This window comes from Lissotriton vulgaris, chromosome 1_1 (genome assembly GCF_964263255.1).
Source record: "Lissotriton vulgaris chromosome 1_1, aLisVul1.2, whole genome shotgun sequence".
Taxonomy (NCBI): domain Eukaryota; kingdom Metazoa; phylum Chordata; class Amphibia; order Caudata; family Salamandridae; genus Lissotriton; species Lissotriton vulgaris.
This window is the reverse complement of record NC_141685.1, coordinates 540,152,027-540,170,681: the sequence shown is the minus strand read 5'-3', so window position 1 is coordinate 540,170,681 and position 18,655 is coordinate 540,152,027. Positions and strand designations below refer to the sequence as shown.

Sequence of the window (18,655 nt, the reverse complement as noted above, 5' to 3'; positions counted from 1 at the left end):
CCAGAATCTGACCACGGTCCATTGCATTCCCAGGGTCTCCAGGAGACCTATAGATAGTGTGGTTCACCGCCGCTAGCTGAGAGGCCCAATAATACTTCCACAAGTCTGGCAAGCCGATTCCACCATCATACCAGGGAAGGGTAAGTGTAGAGAAGGCAATGCGCGGTTTGCCCTCCCATAGAAGCTGTTGTTGAAGAGCCTCAATTTCCCTAAAGTACGACGAAGGGACCGGGTCCATTGCGTTCTGAAGCGCGTACAAGAATCGAGGGAGGGCCATCATCTTAAAGAGCACCGCCCTGCCCAAGAGAGAGAGTGGCAACGCCTTCCATCTCGCCACGTCCCTCCTGAGTTGAGTCAGCGGGGGTCCAAGTTATTCGCATACCGCAACATCGGGTCCAGTGTCACATAGAAAGCTAGATATCGGAACCCCACCGGCTCAATTTGTATCTGGCATGAACTCTGGAGCACAGGGGGATCTACCCTAAGAACAAAAAGCAATGACTTTGCCCAATTGATTGCGAATCCGGAATATCTCCCAAATTTGGCAAGCACGTCAAGAAAACAGATCATGGATTCCCTAGGAGTGGAGAGGTATAGCAGAATGTCGTCGGCGTAAAGTGAAATTTTATCCTCCCACTCCAGTGTCCAATGCAGCCCTCTGATCGACCGGTCGCACCGGACCCATGCTGCCAGCAGCTCAAGTTCCAGAGCGAATAGAAGCGGGGACAGGGGACACCCCTGTCTCGTGCCTCTACCCAAAGGAAAGTCTGCGGATTTCCGGTTATTAACCACAACCCTGGCGAGGGGATCTGCATATAGAAGACGGACCCAATTCAGGGCCAAAGCCCATCTTCCCCAGGACTGTAAACAAATAGGGCCACTCGACTCTGTCAAAGGCCATGGTGGCATCCAGAGATACCAGCACAGCCGGCTCCTGAATCTGTGGGGCACCTCCCAGTATCCCGTGTAGCCTCCGTAGATTGAGGGCCGTATTTCGACGTGGCATGAAGCCAGACTGATCCGGATGAACCAGGGTGGTAATGACTTTGACCAATCTCGTCGCTAAAAGTTTCGCCAGAATTGTGGGTTCCGCATTAAGAAGCGAAATGGGTCTATAAGAGGAGCAGTGCATCTTAGGCTTCCCTGCTTTATGAATGACAACGATATTGGCTACTCGCTGGTCGTAGGGGAGCAAGCCCCCTTCTTTACTCTCGACAAACATGGTCCGAAGAAACAAAGCCAGCCTGTTAGCACTCAGTTTGTACAATTCCACAGGGATACCGTTTGGGCCGGTGACATTCCCGGAATGCACTCATCTGATGGCCTGCGCCACTTCATCATTAGTAAGGAGGGAATTGAGATATCGCCGATCATCCTCTGATAATTTGGGCATGCAAATATCGCGTATCATATCCACATTGTCCCCCTCTGTGAATCCCCCCGTGGAGGTATACACTTCACCATAATATTCCGAGAATTTAGTAGCAAAGAGTTGTGGGTCTGTAATCTTTTCGGAGTCACCTTTCTGCAGCTCCGGCACTAGCCTGGACCCCCATTCTCCCTTCTCCAGCCATTCTATCAATTTACCTGCTCTGTCTCCATATTCATATATCCTGCTCTGCGTGTTTGCATGCTGTGATTTGGCCATATCCCCTGCTAGATTCCTGCATTCGTCCTGATGGAGCCTCAATCGGTGCGCACCCTCAGGGGTCACCTCCTCGGACAACTCAGCCTCCATCCTAATCACCTCCGCTTCCACTCGATCTACCTCTGACCGGCTCTTCTTATTCTTCCCCCGATTAATGAAAAAGCCTCCCCTCGAATGACCGTCTCGTACGCCTCCCACAAAGTCAGAGCTGAATCGACAGACTCTGTATTTTCCCAAAAGTACCTCTCTGTACTCATGACAATTTCTTTCTTAGTGGCTGGGTCTCTCAGGTGCCATGCGTTTATGGGAGCTATTCTACCTGCGTCATGTTGGTCAAACTCTACCCGAAGCCAAACTGGTGAGTGGTCAGAGATTCCCCTACCCAAGTGGCGCACCTCTCACACCATTGCTGCCTGGGCCGCCGGTACCAGTACGGTGCCTATTCTAGGTAGGGTGTGGTGAGCAGCCGACGTATGTGTATAGTGCTTCTCCCCTGGGTTCTTCAATCTCCAACCATCCACAAGCCCTGTTTTTTCTAGGAAAACAGGGAGCCACCTCTGGGACGGCCGAAGAATTCGGGCTGGGTGTTTATCCTTCTCCCCATCCCTTATTTCATTAAAGTCGCCACCCATCAGAGGGGCAGAGTAAGGAAAATTGCACCCAGGTCTCGGAAAGTGTCGGTTTGCAGGCCTGGTGGTACATAAACTGACATAAAAGTGACGGTCCTCCCCTCCCACAGCCCCGATATGCGGATATACCTGCCTCTATGGTCGGCCCACGTGGCCTGGACGGAAAGGGGAAAATAGTTTTTCACCAGCATACCTGTCCCTCTAGATCCTGTAGTAAATTCAGAGTGAGCCACCAGCTTGTAAACCCCCCCGGTTTAGAGCCATACAACGATTCCCAACAAGATGTGTCTCCTGCAGCATCACTACATCCGGTGAATGACGCCTAATCAGCTGGTTCACCATTCCCCTCTTGATTTTATCCCCGAGACCATTCACATTCCAACTGAGCACATTTATCCCCACCCCCCTTCTAAGAGCAGACATTATAATGGTATGAAACCAGTCTGAGTGTAGCTATGTCACCAGATGCTAAAAGAAAATGTAAACAAATTGCAATTATAAATGAAAAGAATGTAATCCCGATACCACAAGACCCCATCATACTCGACCCCCCATCCCCTTCCCTGCACCCCTGCATATGGCTAGCGCCCATCCCGAACTAGCAGTGTGCCCGTGGCCCAAAACATTATTCTACAAACTAACTAAAGGTAGAAAAAGGAAGGAGGGCCAAAAAAATAACTCCCTTTCTACCCCGCCCCAAGATACTTTTGAGACCAAGGCTACCACAGTGATTTTGAATTAAAGTCAATCAGAGCAAAAGAACGACTGTGGAGCCACCCCATCGCGACATCACAATACTGCACACCGGTTTCACCTGCCATGTTGTGCCATCACTATTGTTCATCTTCTCCGCCTCGATCCCGTCCCCTGGCTTACTCGGAAGCTTACTGTCGAGCCAGTCCGCTGCCACCTCGGGGTTATCGAAGAACCAAGCCCTGCCATCGAGCTCCACCCGCAAGTGGGCAGGAAACATCATACTGTACTTCAGACCATTGTCCCTGATTCTCTTCTTCACCGGCAAGAAGCTCTGTCGTTGTTTCTGCACCATTTGTGTGAAGTTCGGGAAAGTGGAAAGCGTTGCATTTTCATACTGCAGGGGGGTCCCAGTACGCGCAGTTTGCAAGATCGTATCCCTGTCTCGACAATTCAGAACCCTTGCGATCATTGGACGAGGGGGGGTCCCAGACTTAGGTCTTCCCCCTGTGCGCTCGACTGTGAATAGGTTACTCAGTCCCTTAGGCTTGAGGTGATTGAGGACAATATCCTCGACGAACAGGTCCTGGCCCTCCGATTTCTCAGACACCCCAAGGATGCGGGCGTTGTTCCGCCTAACACTTCCTTCATATTCATAGAGTTTACGCTCCATGAGGGTTCTTGAGGTCTTCAGTTCGCTTACTTCCTGCTGCACCAGAATCACGTCATCAATTAGACTGTCGTCTTGATTTCGAGTGATTTCACTTTCTCGCTTGCCTTCAGTAGATTAAGCTCACCTCAACCGTGACCGTACCCAATTTGTTGTCCAGGGATTCCATCTTCTGGCCCAGGGACCCCATGACCCCATTTATAGCTGCCATGAGGTCCGTTAGAGTTGGTTCGGCGGCAGGGACTCCTCCGTCTCCCCCTATCGACTGAATCCTCCTCTGTTCCGCGGGGGACCCTTTGGGCATAGTGTATCGGCCCAGTTTGTTAGATTGGATGTTCCTAGGTCCCTTGGAGGATCTGGGCAAGGGTTTTTCTGCGTCCAGTTTCGTCGCCATCTAGACGCCGTTCGGCCGACGCCTTCCGTCCCTAAGCAGGAAACTATGTCCAAGGGCCAGGGCCTCAGGGCCCCCGCGTGTTCCCAGAAGACAAAACCCAGTCGCTCCGCCACCTCTCCCCCGAGGGTCTCGGCCAAGCAAAACCCCGGCTCCCCAGCCGGGACGGTCACCACAACCACCAGCAGTCCAAGCTCTCAGAAAATAGGTCCACAAACTCCGTCACTCAAGCCTCCTCCCACGAAGCAGTGGGTCCAAGTCACCAGATCAACAGTGGGTCACATAGGCATCAAGCGCGGAAGGGCCAGCCCGTTCCGGGTATCACTTCGCTTCTACAGCAGCTGGCTATCTCACTGGGCCCCACAACCAATACTTGGGGGTAACAAGCCAGATCAGAGCTTCACCCACAGTGCGGCATCAACGGGACAGAGCCAGACCAACATGTGGACAGGTAGATGACAGCACATCTGGGCAAAGCACCGCAATTAGACATACCCCAGGGGACGATCGCTTCAGGTGCCTACGGCGCACTTCTCCCGAAATGGTGTCTCCATTCCCGTCTCCTCCCGCTCCACATCGGGGAGGATGGGAGCCCCCCCCTCACCTCCACGGTAACCTCCGGGCCCGCACCACTGACTCGGGCGCAGCAGGAGGAGCAGACGTGTCTCAAATGCAGCCAGCCCCACTGCGCCGTCACTACCGGGGTCACAGCATGCAGCAAGGGCCCCCGGGCAGTCCCTGTCAATCAGCGCCGGTCATCAGCCGCCGCCCGCAGTGACGCGTCTGGCACCTACTTGTGGCAGCTCCGCTGTGTGTCACCGCAGGGCTGTCCAGGCAGGACCCTCCACTGCAAGATCATTCCGGGGCCCCTCCGAGTCGGCAAATAAGCTGGTGGGCTCAGGATGTACTACGGGCCGGACCGGTAACTTCCGGTTCGCGGCCCTGATGTTGTTGCGTTGGGCCGTGGGCGAAAGGATCACTTTAGTCCCCGGCTCCAGGCGAGGGTAGGCCGCAGATTTCAACGCAGCACAGCGCGAAACCGGTCACCGCAGACGGACCGGAGACACGGCCAGGGGCGTCGCTCCCTCCAGGCTGTCGGGAAATGGGGCTGCACCGCAAGATGGACGTCAGGATAGATGGGCTGATGAGGCAGGTCGGCGGAGCCGAGCCTTCACACGGCCATATTGGTCTCGTGCTTGGCTCTTCCCCGGCCATCTGAATCTTAATCGTATGTATATATGTATGTTTTGGTATTTTTAGTTTGAAATCTTTTTATAGAGTTGTCAACAAACAAGATGCATTGAGTAAAGAGACCTAGGTCATAGGCCAGCAGATATTTTAGTGCTGTGCAGAGCATCAGAAAGAAAATCACCCAGATGAACCAACCTTTATCCCTCCCGCCCCTCCCCCCTCCCATCTCCTCCCCTGTGTAATGTGTTCCGGCAACAGATCATACCATAGACCTAGCATCTGAATGCACCAGATTGCGATGTTTAGTTTGTACTTTGACTCAGTTTAAGAAGACTGAGTAGTCGCAAGTATCGAGGGCAGGACAACTCACGGAACTCAGTGCACAACAAAGGGCTGCCACGCCTCAGCAAAAGAGGCCCAGTCACCCTGAAGTAAGAAAGAGATGCGCTTCATACCTAGAACATACCATAGTAGAGTTACCCACCCCTGCACCATTGGTGTCCTATCTGTGGCCCAATGTGACAGTATGTTCTGTAGTGCCGCCCCTAGGGCTATACCCAGTTGCTTACCCCTACAAGACTTGATACCCCCAGAATCACATATGCGGGAAAGCGTAGGAGCGTGGTGTCAAAGTGGCCATCTATATCTTGCGTCCAGTATGTGGTGAGGATAGGGCATTCCCACAAGAGGTGTTTTGGTATTTTTAAAGCACAAATGTATCTGGCTATCAACAAAGCGATATACACACTGAGCAATCCCAGTGGGGCTACATAGAAGTGGATGGGACAGAGGGAGGAAGTAGAGTTAGTGAAAGGGGTAAAATGTTGGCTTATATGAGGCAGTGTTCCTGGAAGAGGTGACTTTTCATTTTCTTCCTGAAATTATAGAATAATTGGTAATGTTATGATGTTCGAAGGGATGTGGTTTCCGGTTTTGGGGTGTATTTGAATGTGGCAATAGCTGACCTCCAGATGTTATTAGTTTGTTGGCCAGGAAAACACGTCTTGGGATAGAGGGCCTTTTAGGTGATGAGGCTGATTTTTCATTTGATCTGGGCTTGCAAGAGGAACCAGCGTAGATTATTTAGCGCAAAGGCGATTGATCAGATTTCTTCAGCCAATGGATGAGTTGAGCTGCTGCATGAAGGATACCTTTCAGGGAAGTGAGGATGGTGTCTAGGAAGCCATTGAGGAGGCCATTGCCTCCATCTGGGTGGGAAAGGACAAGGACTTGAACTGTCATTCTAAAGAGTTCTAGGGAAAAAAGGTATGGCTTTTTTCAGAAGAGATGGTTGGAACCAGGCTCTTTTGGTCTTATTTGGCAATGCATTCTTTGCATGAGGGGTTTGAGTTGAGGTGAACCTATAAGAATTTGGTTGGGATGTGAAGCTCATTAGGTTTAAGTTGGAGAGCCGTGGCTGAATCAGAAAACGTTTGGCATTGTTGGTATACAGTAGGAATTCGAAGTTTGTGAGGTTTAGCATTAGCGGGTTTGTTGACATCTGGGTGTGAATGTGTAAAAGGCACCATCTTAGTCTCTGTCATTAGTTGAGGAAAGACTGAGATAGAGTTGAATGTAATCTACCTACTGGTGGCTCTGGATAGTGCAGGCTGGAAGGATGTTTCTTAAGGGTTCCATCTGCAGATTGAAAATTATAGGTACTGGAATGGAACCGTATAGGAATATGAAATCTGATGATTAGTTTCTTACTGATTTACTTTTGGTTGGGGAGTTAGGATATGAGCCATTGTAGGATTGTGCCAGCCATCCTAATGCAAGTTTTCAAGGTATTGATTAATGCTGGATGGTTGCCAGTGTCGAAAACTTTCAAGATGTTGAACCACGAGATGGGCGTAGGGGAAGCTACAAGACAGAGCCCAGTTGCCCATTTTGTATGCCCCCTCAATTCCTATAGTGCACAACCCTAAGCTCCCTGTGATGACGGAGAGAGCTAGCTGATCCATAGCTAGTGACCTTTCGCGACGTATATCTGATTACAGTTTCAAAGTCCCACTGGAGACCACGACCGGGAGGGCTGGGCTATTCCTGGAGCTCTTCCTCTATTACAGACTAGCAGCCTGTCCCGACCTTGTCTGGGAGCATCAGGCTTCCCCGACCGCCGCCCGCCCCAACATTGTCCAGCAGCCCGGGTCCCCGCCCGGCCCCGCATGCCCCGACCCCCGCCGGCCCCGACATGGGTCCCCTTACCTCAGCCGCCGCTCCTCCTGACTGTCCGCTGCTGATATACTGCTTTAAATATGTCTGTTCTTCTTTGCAGAGGTGTACAGCTGACCAATCCGTTCTACAGAGTGTACATTGGCTGGGAAAGCTTACATCATAGCTAATGTTTTTGGCCTAGAGGTGTGTTAATGATTGCTGTTTCACCATAAGAACACGGGATCATTCTCTTTTCTCCTGCAGCCCGGGCCCCTGCCCAGCCCATCCCCCGCCTGCCCCGACATGGGTCCCCTTACCTCAGCCGCCGCTCCTCCCGCCTGTCCGCTGCTCGCACCGCCGCTGGCCTGTCCGCTGCTCCTCACGTCACCGCTCCTCCCCCGCGCCATGTCCGCTGCTCCTCGTCGCGCTCCTGGACGCCGCTCCTCCCTGCGCTCCTGACGTGAGAACGCACGTCGCGGCCGGCGCTACTTCGGAGGGACTACTTTCTTTTTTACTTTACATTTTTTAAATAACGTTTTTAAAAAAAATGTATATAGCCTATAACCATCTACACGCCCTGACGATTCCAACGGTGTATCGGGTGTGTGGATTGGCGCTGTGGTTCCTGAGTTTACCCGCCTCAAAGGCTGAAAGTTCTTCCTTTATTATAGTAGTATAGACTACGATCCACCTGCAAACAAATACACATGACCTTCGCAGACCCACCGCCCACACTGTTGGCACTTAAAAATATCATAAAAACGTCCTCTCTCCGTAGGCTTATTCCATGCCTATACAGTAATATGCAAACTTCGGCTCCCATCACTACACCGAAAGTGTTGCAGGGATGGAACCCCTCTTAACTGACGAGCAATGATCATTCTGTTGCTGTCAACTCACTGCTCTATTGCCCAATTACAAACTACGTGTAATTAATTTTAAATTTCTCCATTGGTTTTACAGAACACCTACCGAGTTGCAAAGAATAAAGATTAGGACAGATGAGAGATGTTGGAGATGTGGATTTAGCCCGGCCACTTTCTTACACATGGCATGGGCTTGCCCTGGATTGGCCGAATTCTTGTTTAAGATCTTCAGTACAATTCATGCTATCATCAGCACTCCAGCGGAACCTGAGCCTCACATTGGCCTGCTGGGCTTTGTGAAAGACACGCCACCGGATCACAGAAAACTACACAACATGCTATTGCTCTTTGTCAAATGCAGGGTAGCCATACAGTGGGGCAGGAGGGAAGTCCTATTTGGGCATACACAATTAACAACATTCTGGGAACTAATGCCACCCACATCCAGGCCAAGAGATATTCGTGAGCCATTCCTGACATGGGCCTGGACACAGCAGAATGAGGAGGAGGGACAGGCGGGATAGCTGAGGCTGCAAGCTATGGGGTTGAACATCCCAGTGTATAGGCCTATACAAGAGGGGAAGGAGACAACCAGCCACCTGACTCCTTGGAGCGAAGCATAATTGCTCGTGGTCCCTCACGCACAACAGGGATAGGCACGCCTTCAGCTCTTGGTCACCTCTCTCAAGGCCATAACATAAGCTGAACTGTCCTGTACAGGTAGTTAAATGTGTTGTATTTGTGCTGATGTGTACCGCTGTAAATGATACGCTTGCTTAATGCCGCTTTTATTTTACTATAATCTGAATCCACTGCCTTTGGTTGGTATTGTTGTTCTGCAAAACTCAATAAACAAAGTTTAAAAATAAATAAATAAAAAGATATTGAACCAGGGCAAGAAGGTGGGATGTCTTTTTGTAATTGAGGAAGAGGGCGTCATCATCTACTTGGAACTTGGCTGCTTCAATACTCCAGCATAGTCTATTGCATGTTGTTAACGCCGCATGTGATCATCTTCCTAATTTCAAAAATCCTAAAACTTCTAAGTGGAGGGCTGTAAAAAGAGCTCTTTCACTCACATTTACACCTTGTTTGAGGAGGGGGGAGTGAGTTTTTCTCTTCCTAGTTGCCGCTCTGGCCTCCATTTTGAGCCACTTAGCTGTTGAGCTCTTTTTCAGATTAGATGCCCACACTCCAAAACTGGGATAGTGTGCGGACGCACCGCTGAGGCGCCGAAGGCAAGCCCATTTGCGCCATCCACGCTAGCCATGCTGCTTGTTCTTTCGTTCTTTTGGTCATCATTTTACCTACTCTTTGGCGGAACTACTCGCCCTAAGGGGGAGTCGCCCTGTAGATATATGTGTGATACACGGTTTCTGTCCTATCCCCTATGTGCAATTTTTGCTCCTGTGCCGTGCCAGGCCGGACAGGTTAATTACGGATACACATCTGTCTCCTTGCAGCTCCCAGACACCTAGCAACTGGTTTGGGATGCGGGCCGTGCGTGGCAATGTCCGCTCACTCCATAAAAACGCCCTGCACTTTTATGATTTACTCAGTGAGGACAAGGTAGAAATGCTCCTCCTTACAGAAACGTGGATGTCCGTTCGCTCAACGCTGGATGTAGCAATAGCCATCCCCGCCGGCTACTCAATGTTGCACTGTGACCGATCAGGCAAAAGAGGGTACGGTGTAGCAATTGTCTACAAACGTTATTTGAACTCAGTTGCTTTTGATACAAAGAAGCTTCAGGGGGTTGAATCAAATTTTTTTTTCCATCACACTTTCTGCAAACAATCTGTGCCCAAAGATCTTAGTCTATCGGCCCCCGTCATGCAGGAGAATTTCTATCCTCCCTGGATGAGTTTGTGTCGAAGTATATGCTAAAGCACTCTAATTATACGATTTTAGTGGACCTCAGTATACATGTGGATCTAGTCTCATACCTGCACGGTTGCCTATTATTGGAAAATGTGGCTTCCTGGGACATGCCACAATTCATGACCAAGCCAAACTATGTAGCAGGCCATATCCTGAACCCCATGTTCTCTAATGGCCAGGTATTGGTTCTAGACATTACAAATAATGAGTGTCTGACTACGCCTTCATACACTTCAAATGAAGGGTTGAACACGGTCCTCGTTGACGTAGGGCTCCTCTCCCCTATCTTGTAGAAACTATGTCACAGTATCCTCTACAGAGTGTAGTCTTTCTCTGAATGAGCATTCTCCACCTATGAGCGTAGATATCGACTTTGACACTCTGTCGGTCGATACCTGGCTTGTAGAGGCAGCCGATACTATTGCCCCCATATAATCAAGAGCTGCACTCGCCAGGGGCACACTGCACTTTGGATTGGTTGGAGGAAATGTTGTCTTTCTCAGGACAAAATAATCTATAAGAGTGGTCTAAACCACTATTACAGTGCAATCAAGAAAGCTCACGCAGACTTCTTTACAGCCCAGATTTTGGCCACTATAGGTGTGGCAGGGTATACTCAGACATGAGTCCCTTTCTCACTGCTCCATCAGGATTCACGCAAGCCGGGCCGAAGAGGCTGAAATGCCAGAAACCGGTCCCCGGTAGCTTGTCTCCTTTCTGGTAAAGAATTGGCTTGGTAGTTTAGTCTGCCCTGTTCCCATGATGCACTGGGCCAGGGACAGACTGATTTGCATATAGCCAGGTTCTGAGCTGGGATGGGGCAGTGAGATAAATAACGGTGATGGATCAAGCCCTGATCTTTGGACTGGGTAAGAGTGGTCTGCTCAATTCAGACACTCTGTTCATCACCACCCCCTTTTGTAAATCGATGTTGGCCACTATAGGTGTGGCAGGGTATACTCAGACATGAGTCCCTTTCTCACTGCTCCATCAGGATTCAAGCAAGCCGGGCCGAAGAGGCTGAAATGCCAGAAACCGGTCCCCGGTAGCTTGTCTCCTTTCTGGTAAAGAATTGGCTTGGTAGTTTAGTCTGCCCTGTTCCCATGATGCACTGGGCCAGGGACAGACTGATTTGCATATAGCCAGGTTCTGAGCTGGGATGGGGCAGTGAGATAAATAACGGTGATGGATCAAGCCCTGATCTTTGGACTGGGTAAGAGTGGTCTGCTCAATTCAGACACTCTGTTCATCACCACCCCCTTTTGTAAATCGATTTTGGCCACTATAGGTGTGGCAGGGTATACTCAGACATGAGTCCCTTTCTCACTGCTCCATCAGGATTCAAGCAAGCCGGGCCGAAGAGGCTGAAATGCCAGAAACCGGTCCCCGGTAGCTTGTCTCCTTTCTGGTAAAGAATTGGCTTGGTAGTTTAGTCTGCCCTGTTCCCATGATGCACTGGGCCAGGGACAGACTGATTTGCATATAGCCAGGTTCTGAGCTGGGATGGGGCAGTGAGATAAATAACGGTGATGGATCAAGCCCTGATCTTTGGACTGGGTAAGAGTGGTCTGCTCAATTCAGACACTCTGTTCATCACCACCCCCTTTTGTAAATCAGGTATTGGTTCTAGACATTACAAATAATGAGTGTCTGACTACGCCTTCATACACTTCAAATGAAGGGTTGAACACGGTCCTCGTTGACGTAGGGCTCCTCTCCCCTATCTTGTAGAAACTATGTCACAGTATCCTCTACAGAGTGTAGTCTTTCTCTGAATGAGCATTCTCCACCTATGAGCGTAGATATCGACTTTGACACTCTGTCGGTCGATACCTGGCTTGTAGAGGCAGCCGATACTATTGCCCCCATATAATCAAGAGCTGCACTCGCCAGGGGCACACTGCACTTTGGATTGGTTGGAGGAAATGTTGTCTTTCTCAGGACAAAATAATCTATAAGAGTGGTCTAAACCACTATTACAGTGCAATCAAGAAAGCTCACGCAGACTTCTTTACAGTCCAGATTGTGGACTTCCATAATAAACCAGGCAATGTATTTAAAATTGTTAAAATGTTTACCCACACTGATTCTCTGCTGCAGTCATTAGTTGCTTCCCCTAAGTTGTTTACATAACTATCTGACTTTTTTGACGCAAAAATAAAAGCCATTGTGGACTCATTGCGATCTGGCAGCTCTTACCCCCAGTTAGTAGTGGACCATATGACCCGCAGGAGATTCCCCTAACAACCTTGTCTTACTGTCTTGTCTGCAGGAGTTCGCACCCATCTCTTTAGAGGACTCTGCACAAGCCCTAGAAGCCTGCAAATCAGGTTCCCCCAAGGATCTGTGTCTTCCCCATACCCTTGTTTCTAATTTTGGATCTATTAATCCCTTTCTAAACTTGCTTCTTAACAGGTCTATTCAGCCACTGATGGTCCCTAGCTGTTGGAAACTGGCTAAATTGATTCCTCTTCTAAAGAAGCCATCAACTGACTAATCTAACCTGCTCAATTTGAGACTGATCTTCTTGTTGCCGGCCTTTACCAAGGTTTTAGAAAAGCTGATCAACCTTCTGCCTTTCTGGAACAAAACAAGCTGCTACATCATTCTCAACTGGGCTTTTGCCCCGGTTTTAGCACCAAAACTACCCTGTTGGAGGTTGCAGACACCAATAAGCTGGTGGTGGATCATGGGAAGCAGGTAGCCCTGATTCTCCTTGATCTATTTTCAGCCTTCGATACTGTCTTGCACCCCATTCTTCTGCAGGGTCTTGGAGATATTGGCGGTATGTGTCATTGCGTTGGCCTGGTTGCTGTCCTTTCTGTCAAGAAGAAGCCAATCACTTCAGAACCTAAACCCTTAGATTTCAGTGTTGCCTCCGAGCTCGGCACTAAGCCCTACACTGTTCAATGTTTACATGACCCCACTGGCGACTCTTATAGAATTCTATGGCTTACAAATAGTGTCTTACACCGAAAAACACACAGATTCTTTTCACCTTAGACAAAAACTTAACCTAACTGTTTTAGTAAATTGAAGACCAGCATTAAGGCAGTGTTTCAGTGGATGTGCTCCAGCAACTTACAATGTAATGCAAGAAAAACATAAATTCTGCTCTTCAGTCTACCTCCTCCCAGTTGGGATAACGACTGTTGGCTGAGTGTTGTGCCACCTACATCCGCCCATGCCACTGAGACACGTAATCTGGGGGTGAAGTTTGACCGTTCTGTCACTTTTGATCCCAGATGGCTAGTGTTGTAGGGTCTTGCTTTGGACTTCCAAAAATTCCAAAGAAGTCCCTCTATCTTTTTCCTCAGCCTCAGCAGAAAACAGTGAAGCAGACCCTGATCACTTAACGGCTGGACTATGCCAATTTTCTTTATTGGGGACTTAAGGGACTCCAATGAATTCCGAATGCCACAGTGCGGCTTCTGCTACAAATATCAAGATTTGTCCTTATCCACCCTGACTTGAAAGGGCTGCACTGGTTGCCTATCGAGAAAGGAGTAAGGTTTAAAGGACTTGTACTGACGCATAGAGCTTTCTATCACACTGGTCCCCAGTAACTGACACACAGAATTGCGCTGTACCAACCATCTACAACACTCCATCCCTCCAGCTCCTTGATGGTGATGATTCCACAATTCAAAAGGGAGAAGTGGGGCGGTAGCTCCTTCTCTTACTTGGCTGCCAGGAACTGGAATGTTCTTCCTCAGCATCTCTGGGTCACAAAAGATGTACCAGCATTCAAGCAACTTCTTAAGACATAGCTTTTTGGGCTAGCTTATTAATAACATAGTCAGTGGGTTTGATTAGCATTCTATCCAGTACCAGGAGACTCAATGAGTAGCTGTTGAGCGCTATAAATCCCTCTGATTGATTGATTGATTGATTGATTGATTGATTGATTGGTCGGAACCCTAAATCGATTGTCTTGATGTATGTTATTCTTGTTAATTTGCTGCTGTGGCTGGGCCGCTGCTGCTGTCTCTGTAACTTTTCCAACAAATTGGAGGTGGGTTATAGGAAAGAAATTGGCAAGGTTGGTTGGAACTAGTGTGTTCTTTGTCAGCCGGGAGAGACTCTTCCAAGTTTTGAGGCTGTCCTGGGTTAGCATGACTTTGACAATGTGTAGATGGGGCATGGCCGTTTCTCCTTGAATAGACTTGGATGATGAATCCCATGAGGAGGTGGGTTTGACTGAGTCCAAAGTGTCTACAGGTTTCTGTGGGAGATAGGGTTGAAGCATGACCAGTTAGTGGTGTGGTGGCTGGGTGTAGACGATAGTATGGATGGTAATGATGAATTGGTGATGTTAAACCTGATAACCTGAGTGATACAATTCAGTTAGTTTGCTTCCTTTTGAGCTAGATACTGGAAATCCAGAGGTGTCTTCTTGGTGAGATGAATGCATTTGCCCCTTTTGTGCTCATGCATAGTGGTCCTCTTTGTAGTCTTACTTTGAGGGCCGTGTTATTTGCAATAACTTCACCTTGTAGGTTTGTAGAACTTAAGGACCTCTCATTTTGCCCTCCTTTTACAGTTTTCAGTTTTCTATGCAGACAAGTTGGTTCTTGCCCAGCTTCCTAGCTCAAGGTGGTTTCAGCCTTTCATATGGTCCAGCCTATCACGTTTCCATTTTCTCCACTCCATTCATCTCACCAAGGACTATTAGCAACTGCATAGACTGGATCCAAGGCATACATTCTCCTGTTACTTTGATCACACTTAACAGGTCACAGTGTATGCCAGGCTCTCTGTGGGTTTTGCTGGTGCCAAGGCACATACCAAATGTATAATTTCTCTGTGGGTCATCTCCTGCATCAAAATCTGAGACCCTGTGGCCAAGAAAGACTCCCTAGAGGGCATTTTTTCTCATTCCACTAGTGCCATGACTGCTTCCATGGATCTCACTGACGGAGTTTCCATTGCTGGTCTCTGTTGAGCATCCACATGGTCTTCCCTGCATCATTACTCCCTTAAAACAAGCATGCAGTCCTGCATAATTTATCTGGGACGTGTTTCATGATTTCCCTACATAATTGACCTACTCATTCCCACTTCCTGGAAGATATTGGTTTGGGACTCATGGATGAAGTGAGAAATCTGCAGGAAGATGTAGCCCGGCAACCAAATGTTCACTTACCTTCAGTAACTATTTCTGGTGGATGTGTAATCTTCATGCAGAATTTTCACCACACTCCTGCTTGTGTGTGTATAATGAGATCCCAAGGTATGCTAATATATTTGTACTAAAATAGTCTCTGTTGTTGATGCTTCCTTGGTTTATCTGCTCACCTTACTGGAACACACAAACATATCAGAAGCTGACTGTGTGCAGGTTGGCGCCTGTAAGCCTTTGACGTCATTTCCAGCAGATCAAGTTGCGGCTGGAGCCACATGGTACCCCTTGGTGGTGCGACGGAGCTATTGCTGGGCGAAAACTTTTTCTGATCAGTCTGACACCTGAGGAATATTCTAAAGGTGGGGAATATACAGGAAGATTATGCATCCACCTGAAATATAGTTACTTGCTACTTCATGCAAGACTCTGTAATCTCTTTTGTGCACAACCTCGCTTTACTCCCCTTCACCAAGAATATCTCAATTCATGAAAAGTCACTGTGTGCAACCCGGTTATGAGGCAACAGACTCTTAGTTTAGTTGCTGCTCATTGCTGCAGAATGGTTCGTTCTGTTCCACCACGGAAGTTCACATCAGCCCACACAGCTTAGCTAGTAAGTGTTTATTGCACTTCATCTGATTATGTTCATGCTACTGCTGGTCTTTTGTGTTGTCTGTGAAACATGAAAAGCAAACTCTGCCGTTAGCCGAGGGTCTGTTTGCTTGTGTGCTGTTTTTTTCTTCCACACAAATGCTGTCTGTCTAGAAGGCAGACACTGCAGGTCAAAGCTAACCCAAGCACTTTGTGGCACACAATATTTACCGCTTCATGGATTTATGACCCGGTTCTCAGTTGCCTCGCATAACAAGTCCACCACTTTAATGTACACAGTCAGGGGAGGCAGTAGAAATGTTACATTGCAACTCTCCAGTTCTTTGCGGTTTGCGAAAGTGAGCGCCAAGGTCGCCTCTGTTTCCCAACTGATTGCATTGCGAGAGGTCATTCTTAAAACTGGTGGGGCCAGTAAAGGACCCCTGCAAAGGTAATATGCCACACTTTCAGAACTCCAGTGTCTCACGTCTGCCCCTCGCTCTCCTCTCTGGAGCCACAAATTTGAATAGGTTCACCGTTTTATTGTTCCTGAAACTACTGAAGTGTGTACTTTGTGATTGGCTTTCATTACAAATCAAAAGCAAAACACCTTGATTGATTCAGTGACCTGCCTACAGCCATGGGAAGGTCTTACTGGAAAGTATATGCTTCTTTATTCATTATCATGCAATTTGTATTACTTAATTAAATCGCACATAATATTCTTGCTACTTTATACCATTTATTGTTCAATTTTAACAATTTATCTGTACATACTCTTCTTAGAAAATAAAATGCCATTTGAAATCTAAGCCATATCTGCATAAATAATGCACCATGCTTAAGAAGAAATATTAAGTTCTACGAACTGTTGTATTTTTAAGTCCTGTTAAACTAGTCCTGCTGTCTATAAATTTACAAGAAGTAAAGTAAAGAGCCTTTGTTTCAGGTCCAAGTAGAAGACGACGCTTTACATACAAAGCTGGTCAACTCTGAAAATGACAGACAGACATTGCAAGAACAATGTACAGCAGTGAAGGCTCAGCTGGAGAACATTCAAGAACAGTTCAGGTACTCTTTTTACTATCTAGTAATTGCTTCATTTATCAGACAGTGTCCATGTATGCTGTTAGTATTGTGTCTCACTACCAAGACGCAAAAAGTTAAGGTTTTACTACATGACATTTGGTTTTAATGTTGCCAAAACCAAACCTTACATTTGGTTTGCTTCGGCTCAGCCTCCATCAGCCATTGCTAAAATACACTGTCTTTTACATTTGCATCAGTCTTCAGAAGCCAATATCATCGCAGCAGATGAGGCAGCCACCATTCGGGCCCTGGATAGTGAGTATATTGTGGGAGCCGCACACAGGCTTCTCTTCCTTTCTCATGCAGGTCTGAGACTTCCTTAACCCTGGAACAGATCACTTAGCCTGCAAATGGTAAACTGAGGGGACAGGGAGCTGGTGCTTTGCTCAGAATCTCATTGGTTACAGACTGGACCAATACACATTTTGCAGCACCTCTTTAACCCTGCAGGTAAGGCCCAAATATAACCACCTTATCACAGGATTTTTAAAAAACTTCTCTAAAACACCCCAAAGACTTGTGCTAAGCACACTCTCGAACAGTTTAACAATCTGCTTAACAAATGTACATATTACTAATAGTTACATTATTCTTTGTTTTTAACATGTATATAGGTGACTGCGTTAATAAGTACATATTTTATCATAACTATTGATCTACAATTGCTTGGCTATTGAATTACAAAGGAAAAACAAATAAAATTAATTTAGTCTAACAACACTTGCTTGTAACCCAGAGTTTATTTAATACATCTTTAATCTACACATACTACCTTCTTTTATGCATCTATATACCTTCCATGTACTTATGGATCTATATATTTATTAAATTTCTTCTAATTCAGTATATCCACACTACCCAAATTCTCCTGGTATCGTTTAGCTGCGCTCTCTGCCCTCATTAGAGAAGTGCTCATCTGCTGGCTGCCGTGTAAAATCGCGCTAAGTGCTCATCTGCTGGCTGCTGTGTAAAAGCGCGCTATACTGCGATAAGCTTTGCCGAATTGTAGTTATATTTATTTGCTCTGATTCATAAGTGTGGTGCTTTGCATAGTTGTAGCGCTTCATTTTAAGATCGTAGAAGCTGCTTGATTTTGGCTTTGTGCCCCAGCCTCTCTCCAGTTTCGTTTTTGCTGCTCCGGCCATTTTGTTGTTGTTGTGCCTCGGAGACCGGTCCCTACACCTCGCACCCGCCTCCCAGCTGATCCTCCCTCGCCCCTCCCCCCTCCACTTCTCCACTTATGACAGATGCATTTGCGCGCAGCGTTGACGCGCAGCAGTCGCGCCCCATGCGCGCCGAAGGTGCGCCAAAGGTAAGCCCGTCTATGCCCGGACCGCGCCCAGCGCCAGACCCCCTGGTCCACACAAATCCCACTCATCCCGCACAACATATGACGCCGCTTCCCTCTTTGCCCTTAACCCCGGACGCACACCACAATGCTGCGAAGCTGCCCCAGGACACACCCATGGTCCTTTCGCCTGCCACTCCTGCAAGTTCGCCTGCACCAGCACCCATACCAAATCCACTACCTCCAAACACAACTCCAACTCCAACCACCTGAAGTGCATCCTGCTGAACACCCGCTCGGTCCACAAACACGCCGCGGAACTCTGGGACCTACTCGACACTGCATCGCCGGACGTCGCCTTCCTTACAGAAACCTGGATGAACGCCTCTTCAGCGCCCGACATCGCCATAGCCATCTCGGACACCTACAAGATCAT

The 18,655-nt window shown here is 48.1% G+C and overlaps 1 protein-coding gene across 3 annotated transcripts in view; it reads left to right on the top strand.

Annotated features, from left to right (window-relative positions):
* The window catches only part of CCDC18 (coiled-coil domain containing 18), a 1,483,839-nt gene that overhangs the window by 356,638 nt on the left and 1,108,546 nt on the right, over window positions 1-18,655 (top strand). For all 3 annotated transcript variants that reach the window (XM_086953919.1, XM_086953920.1, XM_086953918.1), the window contains exon 8: window positions 16,792-16,913. In XM_086953919.1, coding sequence (XP_086810045.1) covers window positions 16,792-16,913 — 122 coding nt within the window. The remainder of the gene's footprint in view (window positions 1-16,791; window positions 16,914-18,655) is intronic.